The sequence below is a fragment of the Ceratotherium simum genome, chromosome 2 (assembly GCF_057802395.1).
Source record: "Ceratotherium simum simum isolate JZ-2026a chromosome 2, ASM5780239v1, whole genome shotgun sequence".
In the NCBI taxonomy this organism is placed as follows: Eukaryota; Metazoa; Chordata; class Mammalia; order Perissodactyla; family Rhinocerotidae; genus Ceratotherium; species Ceratotherium simum.
Genome location: NC_141901.1, coordinates 41,675,438 through 41,703,126, shown reverse-complemented (window position 1 = coordinate 41,703,126; position 27,689 = coordinate 41,675,438). Strand labels below are relative to the sequence as shown.

General features: G+C 48.4%; 1 protein-coding gene across 3 annotated transcripts; it reads right to left on the bottom strand.

Moving 5' to 3' along the window:
* Positions 1–7,361: 7,361 nt before the first annotated feature.
* PMVK (phosphomevalonate kinase) lies at positions 7,362–26,104 on the bottom strand. 3 transcript variants are annotated; one of them, XM_087442372.1, is made up of 5 exons: positions 25,654–26,104; positions 17,521–17,584; positions 15,078–15,230; positions 12,348–12,477; positions 7,362–11,291 (listed from the first exon to the last, which is right to left on the bottom strand). In XM_087442372.1, the coding sequence occupies exons 3-5, from the start codon at positions 15,162–15,164 to the stop codon at positions 11,155–11,157; spliced, it is 354 nt and encodes a 117-aa protein (XP_087298498.1). In that variant the 5' UTR covers positions 15,165–15,230; positions 17,521–17,584; positions 25,654–26,104; the 3' UTR covers positions 7,362–11,154. The 3 variants fall into 3 exon arrangements, with proteins under 3 accessions (XP_087298498.1, XP_004436174.1, XP_087298493.1); XM_004436117.3 differs by lacking the exon at positions 25,654–26,104 and adding an exon at positions 19,406–19,710; XM_087442367.1 differs by lacking the exon at positions 25,654–26,104 and adding an exon at positions 17,684–17,802.
* Between the last annotated feature and the right edge of the window lie 1,585 nt (positions 26,105–27,689).

Genomic DNA, 27,689 nt, shown 5'->3' with positions numbered 1-27,689 from the left:
CAGAAATAAAACCACACATCTACAGACAGCTAATCTTCGACAAAGGAGGCAAGAACATACAATGGAAAAAGGAAAGTCTCCTCAGTAAATGGTGCTGGGAAAACTGGACAGCCACATGCAAAAGAATGAAAGTAGACCATCTTCTTTCACCATGCACAAAAATTAACTCAAAATGGATCCAAGGCCTGAAGAGAGACCTGAAACTATAAAACTCCTGGAAGAAAACATAGGCAGTACACTACTTGACATCAGTCATAAAGGGATCTTTTCAAATTCCATGTCTATTTGGACAAGGGAAACAAAAGAAAAAATAAATAAGTGGGACTTCATCCGATTAAAGATGAAAATTCTACAAAGCAAATGAAGCCGGGATCAAAAGGAATAGATAACCCACCAGCTGGGAGAAAATATTTGCAAATTATATATCCGACAAGGGGTTAATCTCCATAATATATAAAGAACTCACACAACTGAACAACAAAAAAACAAACAACCCGATCAAAAAATGGGCAGAGGAAATGAACAGATAGTTTCTCAAGGAAGATATACAGATGGCCAATAGGCACATGAAAAGATGTTCAACATCACTAATCATCAGGGAAATGCACATCAAAACTACAGTAAGATATCACCCTACATCCGTTATAATGTCTATAATCACCAAGACAAAAAACAACAAATGTTGGAGAGGTTGTGGAGAAACAGGAACCTTCATTCACTGCTGGTGGGAATGCAAACTGGTGCAGCCTCTCTGGAAAACAGTACGGAGATTCCTTAAAAAGTTAAAAATAGAAATACCCTATAATCCAGCTATCACACTACTGGGTATCTATCCAACGAACCTGAAATCAACAATCCAAAGAGGCCTATGCACCCCTATGTTCATTGCAGCATTATTCACTATAGCCAAGACGTGGAAGCAAACCAAATGTCCCTCAACTGATGATTGGATAAAGAAGATGTGGTATATATATACAAAAGTTCAGGATGGTGGAGAGCAGAGCAGAGGACGGTCATCCAAGGGATGGGGCTGAAGTCATAGGAATAGGGCCTGCATGGGATATTCAGCAAAAAATACAAAATAAAGGGGGCCGGCCCAGTGGTGCAAGTGGTTAAGTGTGCGCGCTCCACTGAGGTGGCCCAGGGTTCGCTGGTTGGGATCCCGGGCGCGCACCGATGCACGGTTTGGCAAGCCATGCTGTGGCAGATTCCCATATAAAGTGGAGGAAGATGGGCACAGATGTTAGCCCAGGGCCAGTCTTCCTCAGCAAAAAAAAAAAAAAGAGGAGGATTGGCAGATATTAGCACAGGGCTGATCTTCCTCACACACAAAAAAAAAATACAAAATAAAATAAAATAATTACCTAATTATGAGATCAGGCCTCCATCGGTCACTATACCCTGGGACCAAAACAATGGTGTACATTGTGTGCTGAATAAACTCCATAATCCTTGCGGGGGGAACTGCTGCAGTGGCTAAATCAGTGACCATCAGAAACAGAAAGGAAGGAAGGAAGGGAGGGAGGAAGGAAGGAAGGGAGGGAGGAAGGGCCCGTACTGGCTTGGCTTAATGGGAGCTGAATGTAACGGACTATATCATTTTTTCAAGCTGGTCAAGATCAATCCCACCAGATGTCAGGTAACTGAGGCCTGTGAAGAATGATTGACAGGAAACCAGGTATGAAAAAGCCCTGAATTGCACCTGACTCTTGCTTGCATGCCCAGTGCCAGCCTGAGTGTGGACCTCCCAGACTTGCCACTGCTGTCAATTAAAAAACCACCTGTGGGGAGTGCAAACTGGTGCAGCCACTATGGAAAACAGTATGGAGATTCCTCAAAAAATTAAGGATAGAACTACCATATGATCCAGCTATTCCACTGCTGGGTATTTTTCCAAAGAACTTGAAAACACCAATGCATAAAGATACACGCACCCCTGTGTTCATTGCAGTGTTATTCACAATAGCCAAGACTTGGAAGCAACCTAAGTGCCCATCAAGGGACGAATGGATAAAGAAGATGTGGTATATACACAATGGAATACTACTCAGCCATAAGAAACGATGAAATCCAGCCATTTGTGACAACATGGATGGACACTGAGGGTATTATGCAAAGTGAAATAAGTCAGAGGGAGAAGGTCAAATACCGTATGATCCCCCTCATTAAGTAGTAGATAATAACAACAACAAACAAACACATAGAGACAGAGATTGGATTGGTAGTTACCAGAGGGGAAGGGGAGAGGAAGGAGGGCAAAAGGGATAATTCGGCACATGTGTGTGGTGATGGGTTGTAATTAGTATTTGGGTGGTGAACATGATGTAATCTATGCAGAAATAGAAGTATAATGATGTATACCTGAAATTTATACAATGTTATAAACCAATGTTACTGCAATAAACAAAAAATTAAAAAACAAAAAAACCACCTGTGGCCTGCGTGCCTTGGTGGGAAGGGGTTTGAGTCCTAAGGTGTGCTGAGAAGCCGCTCTGAGCCCCAGGGCCACCAAAGGGGGCAGCTGAGCCAGGCTGATTCTGGTTGCCACCCCCTCCCAGTTCAAGGTGGGCTCAGACCGTCCATGAACGAGCCCATATTTACAGCCCACTCTTAGAGCAGACAGAAGAAGCTTCTGGGAGGGTCCAAGGACCGTGGAGGACCCGCCGGGGGGCCTGCGTAAGTCTAAGCCAGCCTGAGGCGCAGCATCACACAGACTTGCCCTTTGGTCACAAATTCATTTCTATATTTCTATGTTTCCTTTTATTTCCCAACAAGAATTCATTTTCCAAAAATGCCAAGTTTATCTCACATGTACCACAGGGTAAGGTTGGAAAGAAAAAAAAACACTAACAATGGAATAGAAGCTCAATTCCAGGCTCAACTCCACTGTTCTGGCTGTGTGATCTGGAACAGGGGCAGAAAGGAGAAAGTCACAGTCCTGAGCGCCTGTAGGGCAAGCACTGTGCTCCTGAATCACCTTCACGGTGAGGAGGAAGAGACGCCCCTTCACAGGTGGAGATCAAGGCTCAGAGCTAACTTGCTCAGGGTCCCACAGGTAGATAATGACAGGTGGGAGTCCAATCTGACCACAAAGCGTGCTGGGCAAAGTCAGTTCGCCTTTGCGTGCACATTTCTTCAATTTCAAAATGGGAACAATAATAGGCTATTACGAGAATGAAATGAAGTAATATGCGTGAAAACACGTGGTAAACTGTAAGGCATGATGCCCATGTTAATGTCTTCCCTGTGACCCTCCCTGGCAAGGGCAAGTTCTAGGCCTCTGCCCTCCCTGGTGCTCGCTACAAAAGGGCAGGTGCTGAGAACAACTCTGCCAAATGGATCCAAGGCCTTGGCTCCCTGCTCTTCCTGGCTTGCTTGGCCAATACTCAACAGGATTTATCGCATAGTTCCTGGAACATCCTGGATCTGCTAGAACAATGCCCAGCCCAGGCCAGCTGTCCTGAAGCCTCCCGACCATCTTACAGGATCAGCCAGTGGCTGCAGCAGGAGACCTGAGGTGCCAAAACGACCACTGACTCAGGTCTGGATGTGCCTGAAAATTCACCAGAGCTGTCACAACAGAGGGACATTGCTGGGAATGTCTTCACTTAGCAGCCACTGTCAACGCCCAGATGGAAAGCAGCCGTGATGCAGGATAGGGCCCTCCACTCCCAGAATCCCAGCCCCAGGCTCCAAGGAACAGTAGGTCCAAGTCTACACCTGTCTCTCCCTACCCTCATCCCCCAGCATGCCAGGAGTGTTCCCTTCTGGGAAGTGGCCTCTGTGGCCTCCTCATCCCAGTACAGCTTGATTCACCTAAACAGGACATGCCAGGTGGCATAGGCAGGTGGCCTGGCCTCCTCAGGGAAGTCTGGAAAAACCCAGGACTCAGGGAAGTAGGCCAAGCTCCCAAGGACTCAAGCTGGCCTTCTCTGCCACCCTCCGATAAAGGGCACAAGGTTCATGCTCTCTCAGGGACATAGAAGGGCAGGGGACGAGCACTGGGTGGGGAGTCAGGAGCCCCGGGGCCTAGTCCTCGCATTGCCACCAACTGCTGTAGGACCTTGAACAATCCACTTCCCCTCGCTGGGCCTCAGTTTCCTCATCTGTAAGTGAAAGATCTGGAGCTAGATCACTGAGACCAGTTACAATACTTGCTTTCCATGATGTCACATATCTTGGTGACCCCTCAGAAAGCCTCGCACAGTCCCTAATACAGATCTTCCCCAAGCCCTGAAACTGGAAGCAAATTTAAGACAAAACCAGCAGGAAGCAGGTCCACCTCTCACCTCCTGGGCGTGCCCTCACTGCCCTCAGTTTGGGCTCCTGAGGAACTCAGCTTTGGTTGGATGATCCCTGGACCCATCTGGAAGAAAAAGGCTAAAACCCTAAACTGTAAAGAGGAACTCATCGCTTCACTTAGCTGTCAGACGAGGCACTGTGCAGATCCCGAATTAGGCCATGAAAGTGACACCCGCTGATCCCATATAATAAAAGTTGCTAAACTCCCTGTCACAGCTTGCCTGCTGGCAGGGATGTCCTGGGCCAAGCACAGGGTCCCTGGGTCCTTCCAGGCAGCTTCACCTCAACCCCAGCGAACAGAAGACTGGGCAGAGCACACATCTCTCCAGCCCCTCATGGTGTTGGCAGCAAGCTCCAGACAGAGACTGAACCCAGGGATCAACAGGAAAGCTTTGCCGCCTTGGAGAAGTCCCTTAGTCTCTGGGCCTCGTTTTACTTGCTGTAAAATGAGGATAAGCATAATGATTGGTTTGATGCAAGGGATAAAATATACAATACATAGACACGTGTTGTATAAACAACCAAATGAACCAGATAATAGTGGAAAAACAAAAGAGGTGTATAATTTTTAGAGTGGTGTGATGGAGCCAGCTTGCAAGAGCCAATTTTTAAATGTTCAGAAATTTTGCCAGCCAGTTGACATCACGTTGGTAGCTTGAAATCAGCCACAGCAGGAGTATTTACACCGAAGAAATGGTCATATACTAAAAATCGGGGTTTTTTTTTCCAGAGAGCCGGTTGTTAAACACTTGCCAGCACATTGCTATATAGAAATAAGAGTAATGCAACAGGAGCCAGTTTGTTGTCGCTTCAAACACACCATAACTTTATACGTCCAAATGAACGTTGACTACTTCAAGACAGTAAGCTTAGGAGGTCATATTGTTTCCTAACACTTATAAAATTTTTCCATTTCCAAAAACATTTATTGAGACCTATCATGTGCCAGGCACCAGGCAAAGATTCAAAAAAAAAACAAAAACCCCTCCTCTAAATTGCTTATAGGGTGGTGGAGGAGGGAGAAAGCACATACTACGGGACATTCTGGAGTGGAGAGGTCCCAGCCCCAGCTGTGGGGGCCCAAGCCCAAGCCACTGGGAAGGGCACTTTAGGCAGAAAGAATGGCATATGCAAAGGCACAGAAGCAAAGGTGATAAGATAACTTGTTTAAATTCCTAAGAATTGGCTTTGAGGAAGTTTTAAAGTTGTTACATTATAGGTACCATTTACTCTAGCCAAAAAGTACATCCCTCACCTTGCCCCCTTCACCAGAATTTAGCACCAAATTTCCTTTGGCTGTTTCCAAAACTCAAATCTACTTTTCAGAGGGTGGGAATTTGCCATCACTGAGACCAGCTCCTCAAAACAAAGAGGAGCTCCCAAAGACGTTTGGTAGAGGCAACATCCCTGGAGCATCTGAGCCCAGACTCCAAGTGGCTGTTCCAGGTTGAGCAGGCACTTGGATGTACACAACCACTTCAATTTCCATCTCATTGCTCAATAATGCTTTACAGGGAACAATGAGTGCCAACTTTTTTCTCTTAAGACACATCCACGTTTTGCCTTGGAGAATGCCAGAATTTGAATTTCAAAAATAAAGGCAAAAAAAAAAAAAATCCAAAAGTATCCAGACAGAAAAAGGAGGTTACCTACAAAGGAACAAAAGTCAAGGTGACCTCAGCCTCTGCAACATTAAACACTAGCAGACAGTGGAACCAGGTCATGAATCCTATGCCAGCCAAGTCATTGTCCACGTGTAGAGGCAAGCGAATGCCATTCTCTCATTCACATGGGTTCAGAAAATATATCACCAATATGCCCTTTTTGAAAAAAATATTTGAAGGCATATTAACTGTCTGGGGAGGAATTAAAACACAAAATTCAAAAACGGGGAAGTTGAGGTATCATTATAAGTGAGCAGTAAACCAATTAAGTCTAAAAAATAAATTATTGCTGTAAATTTGGTTTAAAATTGGACGTTAACCATTTATATGAAATTATAGAATAGGTAAAACTAATCTATGGTGAAAGTATTTGTTTCTGGGTGAGCAGGCATTGACTGGGAAGGGTTAAAAGGAAACTTTCTAGAGTGATGGAAATGTTCTTTCTCTTATAAGGACTTGTGTTACATAGAGGTGTACATTTGTTAAAACATTGAATGGTACACTTATAATTACATTTCACTGTATATAATTATATATCAATAAAAAACGAATAATATCTTGAGTCTTCTAAACTATGAATACAGTATAATCTTTCTTTAGGTCTTTAATTTCTCTTAGCAATGTTTCGTAGTTTTCAGTGTACAGGTCTTGCATGTCTTTTATCAGATTTATCCCATTTCATATTTTTGATGCTATTGTAATTGGCATTATTTCAATTTTTGATTGTTTGTTGCTAATAAATAGAAACACAATTGATTTTTACATACTGATCTTGTATCCTGCAATCTTGTTGAACTCACTAATCAGTTCTAGTAGCTTTTTTGGAGATTCCATCAAATTTTCTTTATAGACAATCATGTCATCTATGAATCAAGACAGTTTTACTTCTTCCTTCCCAATCTGGATGCCTTTAATTTCTTTCTCTTGTCTTATTGCATGGGCTAGAACTTCTACCATGATGTGAAGTAGGTGATGAGAATGGACATCCTTGCCTCATTGCCAGTCTTAGGGGGAAACGACTTAGTATTTCACCATTAAGTTTGCTGTTAACTATAGAATTTTTGTAGATATTCTTTATCAGATAGAGGATGCTCCATTCTAATCCTAGTTTGCTAAGAGATTTTTACCAAAACTGAATGTGAGATATGTGTCAAATTAAACATTAGGGAAATGCAAATAAAATGCTAATGAGATACCACTACATACTTACTAGAATGGCTAAAATTAAAAAGACTGACCATACCAAGTATTGGTGAGGATGTGGAGCAACTGGAACTCTCACTCAGTACTGGTGGGCATGGGATACAGCCACTTCGGAAAACAGTTTGGCCGTTTCTTAAAAAGTTAAGAAGGTATCTCCACAAGAGAAATTAAAGCACATGTCCACACAAAAACTTGTAAATGAATGTTCATAGTGGCTTTATTTGTCATATCCAAACACTGGAAACAACCCAAAAATGTTCAACAACAGGTGAATAAATCAACAATTGTGACATATTCATACCACATACCAGGAATGAACTATTGAACCTGCAATAATGTGGATAGATCTCAAAATAATTATGCTGAGTGAAAGAAATCAAAGGATATATAACATATGATTCATTTATATAAAATTATTGAAAATTAAAACTAATCTATAGACACAGAAAGCAGATCAGTGGTTGCCTGGGGACGACGGTGGGGGTCAGGGAGAGGCGAGAGGAGGGGACATGAGGAAGCTTTTGAGGGTTATGACTATGTCTATTGTGATTGTGGTGATGGTTTCATGGGTGTATACAAATGTCAAAACTTATCAAATTGTACACTTTACATATGTGCTGTTATTATACACCAATTATATCTCAATAAAGCAGTTTAGAAATGGAATTAAAAAATAATTTTTAAGAGAATGTTAGTACTACAAATCATTATTAAAAGAACATACACATAATATAAAAAAAATAATAGCAACGCTCTGAGATTTTAACCACAGGCAAAGTTAGCAAAGACTAGTAGGGTGGGGAGAACCTCTTGAAACAAAAGCAGCTAAAGCTCTCATCACAGGACAGGGTGTCAAAAGTCAGAGTTATTCTTGATTTTGATACTTAGAGAAATATAAATTTTTTTAAGAGTGTAGAGGAACTTCAAGTCCAGCAGAAGCAACTAGTTAGGCACTGGGGCCTCCCATCTTAAGAGGCTTCAGTGCCAATTTGTCACGCAGTGTGGGGATGGACTCACTGGCTTCCCAAGTCACATCCTGTGACTCTTCCAAATACCCAGAGCCAGGAACTAGATCAGCAACAACCTCCTACCCACGGGGACATATGAGACCCACCTGCCCTTCTCTGCTTCATCCTTGCCTCCTTGATATTTCAACTTAATATCAATCAGTGATCATCCAGCAATCCCACTGCTGGGCATATCCTGGAAGGAAATGAAATCACTATCTCGAAGACATATCTGCACCCTCATGTTCACTGCAGCATTATTCACAATAGCCAAGATGTAGAAACACCTAAATGCCCACGGACGAGGTGAATCAGTAAAGAAAACGTAGTATAGATAGATGATAGATAGATAGATAGATAGATAGATAGATAGATAGATGGATGGATAAAGATAGAAATATAAATATAGATGGAATATTATTCAGGCAAAAAAAAAAAAGAAGGTAATCCTGCCTTTTGCAACAACATGAATGAACCTGGAGGACCTAAGGTTATGCTAAGTGAAATAAGTCAGACAGAGAAAGAGAAGTACTGTATGACCTCACTTACGTGTGGAATCTAAAAAAGCTGAACTCACAGAAACAGAGAGTAGATTGGTGGTTGCCAGGGGCTGGGCGGGTGGGGGAGATGGGGAGATGTTGGTCAAAGGGTACAAACTTTCAGTTATGAGATGAAATAAGTTCTAATGCACAGTATGGTGAGTATAGTTAACAATACTGTATTGTATACTTGAAAGTTGCTAAGAGAGTAGATCTTAAATGTTCTTGCCACCCCCAAAAAAAGACAATTATGTGAGGTGATGGAGGTGTTAACTAACCTTATTTTGTGGTAATCACATTGCAATATATACATATATCAAATCATCATGTTGTATATCTTAAACTTAAACAATATTATATGTCGATTATATCTCAATAAAGTTGGGAAGAAAACAAAACGATCAGTGATCCATTAGTCTGGTACCACACTGGACAGGTTCCCATCCATCCTGAGCTTTGACTCTCTTGTCTGTGAAGGCAGAGATTGGCTTCCTTCAAAACTAAGGAGACACTGCCATGTCCCCTCACTGAAGGACACCCTCCCTGGGGAAGGCGATAAAATGCAGGGCTTCCAGACACAAGCCTGGGAGGCAGACAAACCAGCCCCAGTGCTGGCTCTGCTGTCACTACTGTGCCCTTGGGAGGATCCACTAGGGTCCTCAGGTTGTTCCCCAGCTAAGTGGGAATGAAAACACCTACCTCTGTATGAAAGGCTTTTGCATAGCACCTGGCAAATAGCAATCCCGAAAAAAACACAGTGGTTATTGTTGTTTTATTAATATTAAAACTATCATTGAGGTGATGGTTCTTAACTACGAACTGAAAGCTTGAAGTTTGATCAATACTTTTTCTTTCATTCATTTTTTTTTCATTAATTCCAAAAGCTCTTTCTGAGGATGTATTAAAATACCTAACATGATATCTGGCGCATGGTGGGCACTCAATAATCATTACACATCCCCTGCCGTCACCACCCCTGCTAGGACCAGGCACTGGGCACCAAAGATGAACAGGCCCAGGCCCATTCCTGAAGGAGCTCTCAGTCTAGGGAGAGACAGAGGTGAACCCCAAGGTGCCAAGCAACCTGAGGTCAGTGCCAAAGAGAATCCCAGAGGGAAGACACAGGGAGGGGAGGTTGACAGCACCTGGTGACCAATTAGCCACAGCAGTCAGGGGCCTGGAGGGTCCATGACGACTGTCAGGCTGTCAGGCCTGGTTAACAGCAAGAGCCAGGGAATAGTATCAGGAAAAGGTGACCCAGGGAGGCAGATATTTGGGCAGGAATGTGTGAAGTTCACTTTGGGTCATGTTGAAACTGATGCTCTGTCTTTGGTGGTCCCCTTATCAGTGAGAACTGAATTTGTGGAAGGAGAACACAGCCAGGCCCAGAGATCTGGGATGTTCAGGCTAGGCCTGAGGATGGCAAGGAGCCCTGGGACTTTGCAGGCATGTGGCAGGAGGGGCCCTGGCCAGGAGTCAGGCAGCCTGTGTGCTAGCTGGAGCACCAACACTTACTAACCCTCTAAACAGGCAAGCTGTTTCACTTCTCTGAGTCTTGGCATCTGCTAAATGCAGATGAAAATACTCTCTTGCCAATTCACAGGGTGGCTGTGAAGAATCTAGAAGAAACTGAAAAATTGTATAAGGCTATATAAATAAAAGGGGTCAAGTTCAAAGTCCCCGTGGGAAAGCTGAGGCTCATGGTGATGTGATGCCCAGGGCCACACTGTGGTTTCTAAGAGCCATTGATCTCTGGTGCCTCTGCCCCTCTATGATGCCTTAGTCCCTCTGAGTACTTGCTGGTGGTACACTGAGCCTCCCTTGGGGCCATCCCAGAAGACGAGACCCTCAGACCCCAATCCTGCCTCTGACACAAACAGGCCTGTTACCTGCGTGGCACAGGCCAAGGTCAGCCTCTGCAGGATACATTCCAGCCCAGGTGGGAGGCAGAGCAGGAACCCACAGCCACAGGACAACCCAGGCCCTTCTGAGCCCCACACAGGCTGGGCTGGCGTCTGGGAAATGAGACATGTCTGGCTCTGAGTGTGTGCTCCAAGGAGGTTTATTAGTATCCATGCTAGGGAGCCCCAGGCCCTGCCCAGAACGAGGAGCTGAGAGCATCCGGATGGGGAAGCAAGGTCACCACAGGTTGACAGGCCTGGCACCCGTGGAGCTGGTAGTGTTTCTGCTTCAAGCACAGCCAATTCACCCCTCTTTGCCCTTTAAGCCTCCTCCTAAAGAGGTAGGGCTGTCCTCTCCATAGAGAAAAGAGGTCCCCAAAGTTTCTTGACCTGTCTGACCTCTGCCAGCCCCCCTGAAATCTAGACCCAGGCCCTCTGTCTGCTCCCGCACCTCAGGCAGCATCAGTGACCACATGTCCGGTGGTGTCAGCCCCACCCTCACCCTGGCAGCCCCTGTCTTGCTCCTAGAACCTGACAACTAAAGTCTGGAGTGGACAAATTCTATCAGGTTCTCCAGCTGCTCCTCCAGGCGCTGCTCGTCTCCGTGGTTCTCGATGACCCAGTCGAAGCCCCCAAAGTTGTCCAGGCCACATTCTGACTCAGCGTCATCCACCCCTGTGGAGGAAGCACGGCGAGGTCAGGTCCTATGGCTCCGGACAAACACTGGGCACCATCCCCAGGTGGAGCCCCACTCTCTTTGCCTCCCCTCTGCCACTCCAGAGCCGGCTCCACCCACCCCAGAGGGCACTTCCTCAACCCCTGAAACACCGGGATAGCAGGTTCAGCAGCCCACAGCCCCCGAGCCCCCCCACAGGGTCCTGCTAACTTAAGCCTTTACTTGCCACTGCCTGGGTGGCAAGTCACCTAAAACCACAGATTACCCAAAAGGACACTGCATTTTCATTTTATGTGAAGCTGGTTGTGTCGATTTCTATCCCTAAATCTCTGATTCAATCCCCTCAGGAGGCAGCATGTGTCATTCTCATCTGACAATGAAAATGGTAATAACAACATCGACCTCAATAGTGGGTTGTGACTATACAGTGAGATAATGTGTACAGAGCACACTTAGCACAGGCCTGGCCTATGGGAGTGTCCAGGAGACGAGCAGCCATCAGGAGGGGTCAGACCCATTGGAGCTGAACTTCCCGAGTCAGTGACCCACGGCAGGAAAGAGGCCTGAGCTGTGCCCCTGAATTGCTTCAGAGCAGGTCCTGGGCCTGCATGACCAAGGCTCCCTAGGAAAGTTTCCTCTTCCCCTGGTCCCCCCATTAATCAAACAGGAGAGAGGTGTGTCAGGCCTGCCCTCTGACCTACTGTCAGCTCCCACCAGGCTGGACAGCAAAGGTGAAGGACCATGGGGTGGGTCTCAGCCAGACATCCAGAAGCCCACTGGCCTAGAGAAGACAGCCCAGCTAAGGGTACCAGGCCAAGGTCATGGGGGAACTTTATCCCTAAGGACACCCTCTCCCACCCCACTCCATTTTCCAAGCTAGGGGCACTGCTGAGCTCCAGGCCTCAGATTCCCTTTTGTAATCCCTCGCTCACTCGCCTACAGCCTGCCAGAGAGACAGCAGAAGACCTGGAGCATGGGAGTGGGTAGCCTGGTCGACAGGTGGGGTGGCTGGCCTGTGTGCCGGGCCTTGGGGGCAAAGGTGGTGAGCAGCTTACCTGGAGTGAACACCCAGCCCCGCTGCTGTCGGCTCTGCTCTGAGGCCACCACACGGACTGTCTGCGTCGCAGCCCCATAGGCCTCCTGAAACCACTGGATGTCGGACACCCTCCGTGCATCACTCACCAGCTGCAGGGAAGGGACACAGACAGGTGACCAAAAGGACATGGTGCAGGGAGCAGCAGGACAGGGGCTGGAGGTGAGGGACAAAGATGGGAAGACCCAGCCCCACTCCAAATAAGCAAGAGCACGGGGTTAGGGGGTGGACTACAGAACCCAGACAAGTGTAGCCCCATTCCCATTATCACCCACCCAGCTGGGACAGACACCCCTCCTCCCTCCAGGCAGCCCTCCCTGATCACTGCAGCCCACAGCCCGTTCTGCCCACACTGTCTCTGCCACAGACACACACATGTTCCGTGGTCGTGTTGGTCATCACTGTGCTGAAGAAGAGGCCTCAGGCTTTGAAGTCAGCTCAGCCAGTCCCACTCACTCATTTTACAGATGAGCAAACTGAGGCCAGAAACAAAGATACTCTAACTGGTCCCTGCCCCCCAGCACCTTTTAAAATGTAAATGTGATTTCTGTCAGTCCCCTGCCCTCAACCCCTCAAAGGCTTCCCATCATTCTAATAAAATCCAAAGCTCTCACCCCAACTTACAAGGCCCTACAAGATCTGGCACCTGTTTCCCATCGTCTTCCCCTCATTAACACCACTGCAGAAAACTCACCTCCTTGCTATTTCTCAAACCTGCCAACCAGGTTTCCTCCTCAGGTCATTTGCACATGCTACGCCTCTGCCTGGGTAATCACAGGGTAGGTGCCCTCACTACATGGAGGTCTCTGCTCAGATGTCACCTCCTCAGAGAGGCTTTCCCTACCATCCTGGCTCCCTTCCTGTCCCTCTTGATTCTGATATGCTGTTTATTTTCCTCTGAGCACTAAGTACTCTTGAAATCATCACTATTTACTACTTTGTTTGTGTGTTTATTGTCTGTCTGCCCTCCACAGAGTCAGCTCCAGGAAGGAAAGGGCTGTGTCTCATTCACTGCTATCTCCCTGGCCCCTAGTGCACCATCGGACACACGATGAGCACGCAGGAGCACACGCTCAGTGGGTGAAGGAATCAGGAAATAAAAGGGCAGCTGTTCCTGTCCATGCTGCTGACATGTTCATCAACCCAATTATTAAACAAGTATCAGAGTGAGCACCCACTGGGTGGTGGGCGCTGTGCCAGGCGCTGGGGATAGAGTGGGGAGCAAAACAGACCTGGTCGTGCCCTCAGGGAGCATACAGTCTAGTGGGAAACAGACACTAAACCCACAGCTTCACTAACAGCCGTGTAATCACAGTCATGCCAACAAGCATCTCAACCTTAACACCACGGGAACAGAACCCCTGATTTTCTCCCCACACCTTCCCTGTCTCAGAGAATGACAACTCTATTTGTCCAGCTGCTCAGAAGAAAATCCTTCGCAATGTCTCCTGTCCTCACACCCCACAGCCAATGCACTGGTAAATCCTATCGGTTCTATCTTCAAAATCTGTGCAGAGTCCACCCCTTCTCTCCACTCTACCAGTACTCAGAGCTGAGCCACAGCCACTCTGCCTGTCTTCCAGAAAGATCCTCGATCTGGCCTCTCTGCTTCCACTCTTGCCCTTCCCCCAGCAGCCAGGATGAGGCTTGCAAACCTTACATCAGATTGTGTCTCTCCTCTGCTCAAAACCCTCCAATGAGTCTCCATCTCACTCAGAGAAACATCCAGGTTATTCTAAAGAACCAGCGTGATCTGACCTCACCTCTTGCCACTCACCCCTCACCCATATCCATTTGGCTCCCTCTCTCACTTCCATCAGGTCCTGCTCAAGTGTCACATCAGCGAGGGCTTCCCTGACGCCCTTAAGAAAGCAGCAACCTGGCCCCCTCACACCCGTGGCCTGGTGTATTTTGCTTAGTATTTATCTCCACCTGACACATTCTACATTTATCTAGGGCCTAACTCCCTTCATCCCAGCTATAACGTGAGCTCCCTGAGGGCGGGGACTTCCTCGTGTTTTGTACTGATGTACCCCCACATCGCCTGGACCCAGGCCTGGTACAAGGAGACACTGCTGGCGGCCAGAACGAATGAGGGAGGGAAAGGGTGAGGGGCTGTGGGAGCACCTGACAGGGAGCTCCAGTCAAGACCTGGGTGTCAGGGAAGTCTTCCCTGCGGAGGTGCCAGGTAAGCTGAGCCGGCACTAACCAGGTGAAGAGGGAAAGGAAGGGCAGTGCAGGCTGGCAGAAGAACATGTGCAGAAACCCGGATTCCAGAAGGAGCCTGATTTCCTTGAGGAACAGAGAGACGGCCGACGTAGCTGCAGCTTAAGGAGTAAGGAGGCTAAAAGGGTAGCAGGAGCCAGATTAGTGATGGCCCAGAGGTTCATGGTAAGGATTTTGATTTTGTTCATCAGAACAATGGGACAAAGGGTTCTAAACAGAGGAGTGACATGACTTGGTTAATGTTTTTAAAGGTCACTCCAGCTGCTGTGTGGTGAATGGATCATAAGGGACAGAGCAAAGCCGGGACCAATGTGGGGGCTACTACGATTGTCCAGGTGAGAGACAGCAGGGCTGGGACCAGGGAGGTGGCAGTGGAGATAGAAAAACGGACACATCTGAGATTATTTGGGGAAAGGCAGAGGGCTGGGGAAATGGGTTTTCTTAATTCTGCCATAGTGCCACTTACCCAGACCGGCTGGGAGACGCCCTCCACAATTTTCCTGCAGAAGAAGCCTGGGTCAGCCTGGCGCTTCTCCTCCCCCCAGCGGATCATGTCCCTCCGATAGGCCTCCTTGTAGGTGCTGGCATCCAGGAGTCTCTGGAAGTTCAAGCCATGCTCCTGCCAAAGCACATATGTCTCTGCCACCAGCCTCTCAACCTCGCTGGTCTCTCCTAAAGCAGGCAAAGGGCCATCCCTTCCTCGCCCGCCTCCCCCAGGACGACGCAAGGACTAATGAGGCTTCCACCAGGACAGAGGCCTGCAAGGGAAAGGGCCCTAGAAATTAAGAAATCCCAAACACTGGCAGATGGGTAATCCAGAAATTGTTTCCGTTTATCTTTTAAATGCGTGATGTGGTTTTCTCTTTTGCCACAGTTTCACCTTCCCAATTATTTCTGGCTTAAACTAATCCTGAAATTAGTTTGCATCCCCTGGGCACAGGCTTAGCCTTCAACCAAAGTGGGAAATCTGAAAACACTGCATTCCATGTCCTTCCACTACCTCTTCTGGCATCGCTTGTCCCCATCCCAAAGCTCAGGAGGCTTGGCTTCCCCGTCTCTCTCCTCTCCCTCACCCCATTCCTCATCCCCAAATTCCTGGCATCTTTGCTGCAACAGCATCACTCCATTTGGCTCCAGGCACTCCTGGGGCCTCCCACCCAGAGGGCAGGAGGGGCTGCTCTGACCACCTTGCTTCTAGACCTGGCCTTCCCTTCTCCAGGGACACTGACAAGCAAGAGGGGTCCATCCAGAGGGCCCCAGGACGGGAAAGGTCTGAAAAACATCACTTAGTTCAGCTCCCCTACTAACTCACTGCAGACTGAGGGGGCCATGACAGACCGGTCAAATCACCCACCTGTGCCCTGTTCCAAGGTAAGGCCAGCAGCTACCTCCTATTGGGTAGTTGCCAAGTTCTACCACAGTGGCCCCCAGGAGCATCATGTTCTGCTTGTCAATTATAATTCCCATTGCGACGTAGAAACCAACGCGTTAACATTTCATTTGGGATTTGTTTTTAGGGGACATGGGGGATGGAGCGGTGCTGGCCTTCCAAACAGCAGGGGCAGGCTGGCCTCTCAGAGTCTCCTATGGAGGTTTTAAAAATGCAAACTCTTGTCCCCCTCACCCCCTAGCCTGGCTCACAGGTCTGGAATGGGGTCTAATTTGAGAACTTTGGAAGTAGATCAGCGATTTTCAAACTGCTCCTCGGAGCCCTGGGGTTCTTCGGAAGTGCCCAGGCCCCACTGGGGAAAGCTGAGTGCCTCTCCCTCCACCATCTTTCCTCCTGCCCCTCCCACTGGACGCATCCAATTTCATTTGGGAAAGGTTCCTACTAAAAAAATTTGAAAACCACTGAACCTGTTATCCCCAGGACCCCCCAGGCTACCATCCTATAACTGGGTCTGTTTAACTGATGGGAGAAGACCCAACGGTACAGGAGAATGCTTCCTATGGAGACGGGTCTGTTGTACGGAAGAGGGGCACAAATTCATTTTGCGTGGCCCCAGAAGGCCAGACTCAGGCCAACTGACCAAGAGAGCATGAGCACATGGAAGGGCGCACCTAGAGGTCAAGGGAGGAAATGTAAGCGATGAGGGGACTCTTCGTTGCGTGGGAAGCTGATCTCGCCTTCCAGGTTCCCTTTCTGAAGTATAAGATTCTAAGAGTTCCTGTTTATTTTTTACAATCCTTTTTTTTTTAACCTACATAGTTCAAAATTCAAAAGATACACATTCGTTTACAGTGTTCCCCAGCACCGCAGCTCCCCTCCCTGGAGGCAACCAACGGTACAGTCTCTTATGTATCCTGCCCAGGCTTCTACCTGGAACCTGGTAGAAGCACCTGGAACAGTGCTGAACACAATGCAGGCACCCCATAAACATTTGCTGAATGGCTGAATATATGAGCAAATATATTTACAATTTTTCCCCATTTTTAGACAAATATAGCATTCTCTATACACTGTTCTACATCTTGCTTTTTTCACCTAACAATATATCTTGATGACTCATGTGATTAAATTTCTATGGGGAGAATTCCAAAGGCTGTGGCAGGCCCGCTGAGGGGGGGGTGATGTGCGGTGTCATATTTTTTTGAGTAAGGGGACACATGCAGACCTTTACTGATAACACAGCATCAGAGCTGCCAACTCGCATCTATAGCCCTTCCTGGACACACTTTCTTGAACACACTCTGGGGAGGTGGCCTAAAGTGAGTGAGGGCAATGGGAATGAAACTTAAGCTAAAAATGCCCCCAAAAGGTCCACCCACAAAAAACTGCCCTAAAACTGCGACCACGCTGCCAACAGTGGTCATAGGGACAGTGCTAGTGACTCAAGCAACAGCAGAGCAACCACAGTCCAAGAGCTGGCTCCTTCCAAGCCACCAGATGCCACAGAGCCACCACCTACCTGAGCATACTGCTCCTTGAGTGGACTGGAGAGCCGGAGGACGGCACAGATGTCAGCTCCGAGTCTGTGGAACAGGAGATCCAAACCCAGTTAACCTAGAGTTTCCAGGCCCACGAAGAGAAGTCCAGAGGGTTGAAGTCCCACTTCAGCAACTGATACCTACGTAATTCTGTCAGATCTCAACTTCCCTGATTCTATTTCCTCATCTGTAAAATGGGGTAACATTCTGTTCTGCCTCCCACAGGATTATTTTGAAACTTGAATGTGAAAGAGCCCTGAAAATAACAGGTAAAACAAATAAAATGATAATCATAGTGTGAACATCCCTGCCTGGCAATACTCTGGCTGGATTAGTTACTCATGGGCCCCTGAACAAGTTCTCTCACAGCCAGGGGCATCTCAGTCTCAACTGACTTGGTCACCACAGCACAAATCATTCATTCATTCAGGTGCTCAGTTTACTCATCCAACCACGTGTCGGGTACTGTGCTGGGATCCAGGTGACACAATGTGAATAAGATACCTGATTCCTGCCCTGACCTGAGATGCTCACAGATTCACTTAACCACTGACAGGGTGAGATAGGTGTTCTTATTTCCGTGTTTCAGATGAGGAAACCGAGGTTGAGTGAGGAGAACTGACCCAAAACAACACTGCAAGTAACGAAGCCAGTATTGGTAAAATAATAATAACAGTCAACATTTAGTTCCTGCACCTTTATTAGGTGCCAAGAATTATTCCAAGCCCTTCACAAGCATTACGTCATTCAATCCTTACAATCACCCTGTTATTATCTCCATCTCACAGAGGACAAAACTCAGGCACAGACTAGATAAGAAACTTGTACAAGATCACACGTGAGTAAGTGGTGAGTCAGGATTTGAATCCCAACCGTCTAACTCCAGAGCCTATGCTGCTGACCACTAGTTGACCTCTGTTTGGGGGTAAGGAGAAATGTAACTTAGGAAAAGGTGGTGGATACTTAGTGGTGAGAGATTCAGGAGGCCACCTCTGCCCTGTGTTCCCCTACAACCTCTTAGAAGCCCTGTGGGGCCCAAAAGCAGCCTCCTGGTACCCCAGCACACTGGCCTTCAAGAGGAGAGGAACCCCACTCCACTTTCACCCTGGCTCCTCTGCTCTCCTCACCCAGGCCCCAGCAAAAATGCTCCCACAAAGAACATCTCACTTTGAGAGAAAACACTGAGCAAAAGGTATTCTTTGGGGAGGCAGTGAGGTAAAGCAGAAAGAACCCACTCCTTGGAGCTAAAGCTGATATGAGTCCTGGATCTGCCGATTACTTTGTGTCCCTGGCAAGTTTGAGGTTGTTTCACTTGTTTTTTCAACTTTTCAGAGCCTCAGTTTCTTCACCTGTGAAATGGAGATACTGACACAATACCACACAGCACCTAACAAAGAGGTTTTGAGGGTTAAATGAGATAATATGTGCACACAGCACCTGGCACACAATAAAGGGTCAATAAACCCCAGCTGTCAGGTGGTGTGCTGGGCAAGGATGTGTCTTTGGAGTCAGACACTACTGGGGTGTGGTCTTAGGCAAACCTTTTATCTGTGACTATTTGCTCATCTGTAACAGATTAGGAATGGTGTATAAAAAGTGCCTTGGTAGTAACTGTCAATGCTTCTTGGAGACAGAGACCTACAGGTTAGTCTTTGGAGAGGTGGCCGCCTGGTCTTTGAGGTGGGCGTGTGTAGACTGCTGTTTTATGTGCTGGTGACAATCCTCCGCCTCTTGCCGCCCAGTGCTCCCCCTGCCCTGCAACCCGAGGACCCACTCCAAAGATCATTCCACCGCCCCAGACGCACCCCTCGTGTCACGTGATGCGGGGATCTCCCCCTGCCTCCTCCTTCCCCGCCCCACGGACACCTGCTCTGCAGCGCCTCGGTCACGAAGTCCTTCCCGGATTTCCTCTTCCCGCTGAACAGCAGCACCAGCCGCGGGGCGCCTCCCAGCGGGGCCATGGGGCCGCCACACTTTGCGAGCCCTAAAGCTGACACCTCTCCCAACCCCTTAAATCGGGCCACCCTGGGCAAAATGGACGCGGCCACTAGGTGGAGCGGAGACAAGGAGAGATTCCGCCCCGTCTTCTCCACAGCTGTTGAGAGGACTGTCAGCCCGCGCTTGTGCTTCCGCACATTTTAATTAATGTCTAAACAAATTAAATATGGAAAGAAAGAAGGCTAATTCCCAGGGCAGCTCTCTCCCCTGAAGAAGCTCCCCTACCAGGACCCACTTAGAACAGCCCAGCCCCGCCCAGAACCCGCCGTCACAGCCCCGCCCTCTTAGCTGACTCCGAGCTGGACGCAACTATTTTCCTCCTAGGGGGATGACGTCTTAAAATTTCCTAAGGTGAACCTCACGTGGCCTTCCACACAACCCTACAAACATTATGGGAAAAAGAACAAACGTGATAATGTTGAAGAAGTTTTTAAAGCTGCGTTTTTATTTGTGCACTTTAATGCTTGTGCTAAAGCAAATCTGTATTTGCCCTATGTGAAAATGGGTCTTTCTGGAGAGGAAACGAGGTAATGACGCAAGAGGGTTGGCGGGTGACGTCATACTAGGGGAGGGGCTTAGTCCAACGCGCTAATTTATTGTGAAACAGGTTTTATAACTGGAGAGGTCGCTGCGGTTCGGCCCTTTAAGCCCAGGGAGAACGCTGACATCCCTTTTCTAACCTCAGCCTCCCCTCCAAAAGTTTTTGAAGCGAGAGAGCCGGGATGACGTAGGTGACATCAATAGAATAGGTTAAAAAGCGGCTTTGAAGCCACCCCTGGACAAGATTACCTAGTTTTATCCAGAGTCCAGCTCCCAGGCAGGAGTTTGAGGGGCAGAAGTAATGGGTAGTGAAGTGAGGTCCCTTCCCTGAACTCCCAGGTCTGCCTCTGCCCACAGCAGCTGACGCCCAGTCCCATTGACTAAGTAGAGTTGTCTGTGGCTTTGCCATCGTGCATTTTTATGAGCTTGTCAAAACAGCCTGCAACCCATTACTACCTCCATTTTAGGAGCTATAGAGTCATGTAAGAGAAAAAGTGAGGTGGAAAGACCTACTTTGGGGGAAACCATTAATTCCCTGAATATTGAAAAGATAGCAGAGAAGCTAAGGAAAGAACGGTCAACGGTCAGATGCAAAAAGAACAGACTTCAGGAAGGTCCCTTTTTTTTTTTAAGCAACTCTGAAAGCACTGTGCTCAGAAGGTAACACAGTGGAGTTTTAATACCACTTTGACACTGTGCAGGAATGTGACCTTCAGCAAGTCACTCAGTTCATGGGTGCTAATGCCCACCTCACCGGGTTGCAGTAAGAAGGAAATGAGGAAAAGAGATGCTCAAGTATGATAAAAATACTTTGTAAATTCTCAAGTATCAGCCAAACGTGGAGTTGTTATTTATTCTGAGCACTTTGTGAGTTTAGAGCTTATGATTCAACACAGCATCAGATTTTCCAGCTCACCTTGAATAAGCATTTATTTGGGACTCCAAGGAAAGCCCAAATCCCCACTCTGCCAGCAGAGACTGAAAGGATTCCTGCACTCACATTCCTGCCTCCTGAGTCCCCACTGGGAAGGAGGGGGGACTCCAAACCATTACTCCCCTGCCCCTTGGAAAACTCTGGCCCCTCTAAGGCTCATACCACCTGGCTGAGCTACCCTATTCCCCTCTTCAGTGTTGACAGCCACCAATCCTGGTGGTCATTCTCATTTACTCAGCGGCTGGCTCCTGGTCTTCTTTTCCATCCTGTTCCCATCATCACTCTCTGTGACTTCACTATCCACATGGTCAGCCTATCCAATGCCCTGACCACTCAGCAACTTGGCCTCCGATGTCCAAAGGTTTTTTCCTCCTCTTCTCCTCAGACACCAGCTCCCATGGACACACCCTGGACCTTGTCATCACCAGAAGCCATTCAACGTGCAAATTCACACACTCAACCACCCTAGACTCCAAGGTCATTTGCTCAAATACTCCCCAGAGCAGTGCTTCCCTCCCAGAGCCACCACTAGCCCATGGAACTCTTTCTACTATATAACATCTGCTCTTCCTTCCTTCCACAACCAAAGGGAATCCATCAAATAAGCGGATACATGTGGAAAGCTTTTGTAAGCTGTACAGGGCTGCACCAATGTGAGGCACTATTTTTAGGGTAGAAGGGCCAGTCTGAAGGCTGGGGTGCGGCCGAGGGTGAGGCAGGAAAGGGGGGAGGAGCAGGATTGTCTGACAGGAGCAGAGACAACCCGGGAAGGGAGTGGCCAGACTTCTTGGGGATGCCAGACACAGCTGCTTCATGGAGGAGTCCAGAAGACGGTGCTTGAGGAAGCCCGTGTTGGCCTTAGTCAACAGAGACATGCCCCCCAGAACTCAGGAACGCAATTACCCCTGAGAGTCACCCCTCACTAAAGGGGCAGACCATTTCAAGAGAGGTTTGCCTCACCGACCGAGAGGACAGCTTGGAGGTCAAATCTAGGCCTGTCTGAAGGAAACCTGCTCACTGTATTAACACACCCAGAGACAGTCCAAGCCTGCAGGGGGCCCACTCATACAGCTCTGCAGAGCCTGGAAGAAGGAGGAGCTGGGCTCTGTCAGTGCCCTGCCAACCCTGCCCAGGTGGAGGGAGCCCGCAGGGGGTACCAAGGTCTACCCCTCCAAGGCAAGCCTGTCCCATAGTGGAACCAGATGCCATCCTGACTCAGTGACAACAACAATTACCCTTGCTTCAACCCCAGGCTTCTGATTCCAGTCTATCTTCCCATGGTCGTTGTCCAGATGGCCCATGCATTCCCCTCTGCCAGTGCTCATAAATGTGAAGGTGGCTTGTGACTCAGTCCTCGTGTGTTTAATGACCATTGCTTCAGGGGCAATGGAGCCTGGCAGATGAGGGATAGAATGGGGTGGAGTTTATAAGGAAGTGGTACAATAGGGAAAGAGAGGAGGGAGAGTTAGTCTTTGAGGAGGTGATGGGAGAGAAGTCCATTCATTCATTCATTCATTCATTCAACATGTATTCAGATGTCTAAAATGTGCCAGGTACTGCTAGAGACGCTAGAACAGAGCGTAAACAGAGCAGAACAGAGCCTGCTCTCAAGTAGCATTCATTCTCATGGGAGACAGGCAATTACCAGACAGCTTAAAAATGGAGCTTGAGACAGGGCCAGTCTTCCTCAGCAAAAAGAGGAGGATGGGCATGGATGTTAGCTCAGGGCTGATCTTCCTCACAAAAAAATAAATAAATAAAATAAAAAATTAAAAAAAAAAATTGAGCATGAGAGACTTAACCCCAAAATTGGAGAGGGAAAACTGATATAAATTAAAACTTGCAAGATGCTCTGATTATAAGCTGGAAATGGCTCTAACTATGCAAACTCATGTTGTTCCCTCTGCCTGAAACACTCTTCCGATCTTTTTTCTGTGAAACAAACTCTGACTTGCACTTCAACACTTAGCTTGTCCTGCCTCCTCCAGTGAGCCTTCCCTGCCCCCGCCCCATCTGCCTTAGACACCTGTTTCCTGTGCTCCTGATACACCCAGACTCCCCCACATCACAGCATCTCCAGACACTATAATGATCAATTTACTCATGTCTCTCCCCCAGAGAGCTAATAGTTACTATTACGGAGCATTTCCAATGTGCTGGACCTTTTCCCAATCATATGACATAAACACTATTATCTCTACTTAAGGATGAGACTACTGAGTCTCTTTATAATGAAGAGATTTGCCCAGGAATTTACCAAATAGATTAGCGTACATGTGTCCCCACCATGGGGGCCCACTCCAGGGAGAAAGGGCAAAAAACTTCTTCCAAGCAAACAACTGAAGAGTCAGAGACTTAGGGTCCCACTCCTCTCATGACACCCCTCCCCCAAATTCTTTAAGTGCCCAGTGAGGGTGCAGCCAGAGAAAACATGAGGTCCCGGCCAGCTCTGACTTGGCAGGATTCTCTAGCTTTAAGAAAGGCTGCAGGCAGACATCCCTGTAGGTGAGAGACTGCTCGCTAGAGGTGGTGCCAGGGGGGCATCCAACCTCTCACCAACCGGTGCGCCGCCTCCAACAGACCAATTTGGACTGTTGGGTTCTCCTGTTCAGTCCTTGGTCTACAAATTATCTCCATCATTATGAGGTAGACATAGTACCTTGGTTTTTATGGCTGAGGAGACGAAGGCCCCATTCAATGAGCATAGCCAAGATAAAACTTGGGCAATCTGTAAATTAATATCGACTCATATAAAGACGTGCCTCTAGCATTCAAAGAGCATTTACTATAGTCTGTAAATACTTTTAACTTCATATTCTTGGTTTATCACATCCATAATGTAGGCAAAGCAAGGATCCTCCCTTCAAAAGAAACAGGCTCCAAAAATTTAACTAATGTCCCCAAGGATGGTGGCTACACCAAAATCTGGAATACAGTGAGAGAACAGAGATTTTCTCAAAACAAAGATTCATAATTTAGAGAAATATTTTTGTTTTTCTATTAGCTAATTTTGTAGTGAATGTAAACTTTGGAGCTGGGAATTAACCCCACTACTTTTAAAGAGGGACTGGTTTCATTTTACTGTTTTTCAACAATCTTGGTGTAAAGGTTGATGTTTATTTTCCAAAGCAGATTGAGAGACTTGTCTCAAAGTCAGGAGCTATAAGTGGTGAAGCCAGGTCTGTGTGGCTCCTAAGCCAGCCGTTTCCGGCCAGGGCGGCCTCCCAGACATGCAGGCCCTGCCTCCGCAGGCAGGGGTGGCCCCTTCCCTGTGCTTCCCTGTGCTTCTCCCCCTAGTACTGTTCTCACACTTCTCGGCCCCATGGCTTAGCGGTTAAGTGCACGCGCTCCGCTACTGGCAGCCCAGGTTCTGATCCCAGGCGCGCACCCATGCACCGCTTCTCCGGCCATGCTGAGGCCGCATCCCACATACAGCAACTAGAAGGATGTGCACCTATGACATACAACTATCTACTGGGGCTTTGGGGGGAAAAAAGGAGGAGGATTGGCAATACATGTTAGCTCAGAGCTGGTCTTCCTCAGCAAAAAGAGGAGGATTAGCACAGATGTTAGCTCAGGGCTGATCTTCCTCACAAAAAAAATAAATATTTAAAATAACATAAAATAAATAAAAATAACAAGGCTGCTGGAAAGCAAATCAAGCGCTACCAGCCCAGGGGCCAGGCGCAGGGTAAGGCTACGTAAATGACTGATGAATGAATGAATGAGCGAATGAATGGGGGCTCTTTGGTGGAGAGTTGGGAGGCCAGGACTTCATTCCTAGGCTAGAAGAGCACTTTGTGGGTATCCTCAAGGCTGAGACCTCATATCCAGTTGCTCAGGTTCCTGGGGCAGCTTCTGGAGGCCCCTCCCTCCCTCCCATCCCAGTCCTCGGCAGGTCCAGCCTCCTGTCCCTCCTGCTGCTGCCCTCCTGTGGCCACTGCCAGACATCTCTGCAGAAGGAGCCCTGAGTGAAGTCACTGCTCAGAGACAGCAGGAGGAAGAACCTGTCTTGTAGCAAGCAGCTCTTCCAGACCTCACCTCAGAGCCTAAATTCCAAGCTTGGAGAGCCAGAGAGAGGAGGAGAGGGGAGGGAGGAAGAACAGGTGGACTCGGTCAGAGGTCAGCAGTTCTGGGCTCTGGTTTCCACTCTGTCCCTAGCAAGCTTTGTGACCTTGGACAAGTCGCTTCCCTCTCTGGGCCTCAGTTTCCACCTCTGAACAAGAGAAGAGATGGGACTGATGCTTATGAAGGGCCCTTTCAAAGCTGGCCTTTTCCTACCACAAGCTGGGGCCAATAAGGTGGCAAGTTGTGGCCAGGGAGGCAATTCCTCCAGGGCCAGGTGCCCAGGTAGCTGAAGTGGGGGGCACACAGGCCCAGGGAGGAGGAGTTGGCTCAGGAGAGCCACAGACTGGAGCTCAGAGGTTGCTTCCAACCTCCAGGTCAGCTTGGGGCGGGGAGGCGGGGTGGGGGTTGGCGAACAGTGGTCCTGGACCATTCAGATGCCCACTGGTGTCCTAAGGTCTGCCTGGGGGCCAGTCCTCCCCCATGTCACTATCCAGCTATGATGGGACCTTAGGCAAGTCACCTCATCTCTCTATCTGTTTCTTCATCTGTAAAACAGAGATAGTTATGGTCTTACCTTCTTCAAGGTATACTTCTCAGTGAGATAAGAGGTATAGAAGAGCTCTGAAAAGTTCGTGGCCCACATAGGTGAGAGGGGTGGCGTATTTCATTGCAGGCCTCATGCCACTGTTTCTGCACTGGCCCCTCCCTGCAAAGCTGCCTCTGCGAGGGCCCAAGGCCACATTCCAGATGAGCACAAGCATTTATGGTGGGTCTGTTGGGCAACTGACCTTCCAAAGGGGGCTGCTAACACTTTCCTCTCCATAGCATAGCATGTAGCTTCAGGTTTCTGCCTGTCCTGCCCCAGCCAGATGACCTGGCCCTGTGACTCTGCAAACAGTCTCAGTGATGATCAGTGGACAAGTCACTCCTCTCTGCTGGGTGCCTCCCCTCAGGCTTAGTAAAGGTAAGTGTCCGATGCTGGTAAGAATTTCTCCAAAGGGGCCCTGCCCTGGGGAGGAACTGGGAGTGGAGGGGACACAAGGACTGGGAGGTGGGGACATACAAGTTGGTGGAGCAGAGAGGTGATCTGCTGGGAGGCTGGCTCTATCCCTGGGCCCATATCCTGCAAAATCAAGCCCAATGCCTTCCCTCCCCCTGCCCCCACCCCCCACAAAACCAGCTTTGGCCTTTCCCCCTTCTCTCCCAGCATTGCTTGAGGATGCAGTCATCCACCTGTCACAAGGCTGAGACGCTGAGTGTGTCCTTGACTCCTCCCTCTCCCCGTCCTTGTCACACCCAAGGCCAGGTCATTCTAATTCACTGCTCCAAATGTCATCTCTCTGCTGGGCTGTTGGCTGATACCTCCTAACCACCTCCAATGTCACATCTCTCCATTCCCTCCTTCTGGCTGCCAGCTACACTGCACCCACGTGTATCTTCCCTCACACGGGTGCCTCCGTGCCCCTCAAATGCCTCCAGTGGCACCCCTCCCATTTCCTATCGTAAAGTTCCCCCCAGACTTGCAGGCAGGCCTGTGGGAGCATTTGCTCCCTCGTGAACACGAACTTAAACATCTGGTCACAAGCCTATTCCACCCCCAATCGGGCCTCACCTTTGTCCAGCCTGAAATCCCCTCCCTCATCACTGAAATCCTATTATCCTTCAAGGTCCAGCTCAAAGGCCAGCCCTCCTTCCTCTTCATCCCTTTGGCTGACTCCTCCCTGGCACCATTAGGAGAGTACTTTTAAAATTCTGCTTTGTGTTAAACTAATCCAATTAGCCTCAGGGGCAAGGATCGGGATGCCCACGGCACTGAGTGCAGCATTGGGACTTGAATGCTAGTTAGCATCTTTTCCCTGCCAGCTCCTGCTACATGGTTTGGGAACCAACACCCTCTCTCCTCCCATATTAGTAGCTCACTGAGGCCCCAGTTTCTCCTTAGAGATTAAGTAAAATGAAAATAACTACTATTTTAGACAGTACTCTACAGTTTGAAAACGCTTTTCATTTATCTTACAGTGACTCATTTCATTCTCAAAACAACCTAGGAGGGGCGGGGGGTGTCTACAGTCTCCACTTTAATGAAGAGAAAGCTGAGCCCTACAGCGAGGAGGAACATCTTGCCGAGGCCCACAGATGGGCAGGGGTGGAAACCTGAGACTGGGTTTTCTGACTCAAAGCTTGCCCAGGCCAAAGGTCTAGTTAGAAGAGACCTGCGCTGGGCCTCCATCTGGCCCAGGATAAAAACAGGTGAGTGGGGAGGGGACTGCTTTTGTTTTCCGTGGGCAGGGCCTATTCTGGAAGCCAAGGGCTACCAAGAGAGGTGCAGAACCTTAAGGGAAGGCCCGCAAGAGGAGGGATAGGGAGCGCAGACAACTCAACAAGAATTGGTTAACACAGGGCTTCTTTGGCTCAGGTGGCTGAGTGGTCAAATGGCAGAGGAGGGACTTTTGTCTGGGTTTTGGGCAAGAGCCCCCAGCCCCTCCCTGCAGCATCCCTACTAGACCAGCTGTCAGCATGAAAAGTGTGAAGGGACCAGGAACACCTGTGACCCAGAACAGGACTGGATGAGGAGATGTTCCTGCATCAGGGTAGCCCTTGGAGGTTTCC

Excerpts from the sequence above, each read along its gene's own strand:
- PMVK (XM_004436117.3), bottom strand. The coding sequence starts at position 19,500 with ATGGCCCCGCTGGGAGGCGCCCCGCGGCTGGTGCTGCTGTTCAGCGGG. Across the intron at positions 12,478-15,077 it reads GCGTCTCCCAGCCGGTCTGG|CTGGTGAGTGATGCACGGAG; the intron begins GTAAGTGGCACT and ends CCTTCCCTGCAG. Across the intron at positions 11,292-12,347 it reads GGGCTGGGTGTTCACTCCAG|GGGTGGATGACGCTGAGTCA; the intron begins GTAAGCTGCTCA and ends CTTCCTCCACAG.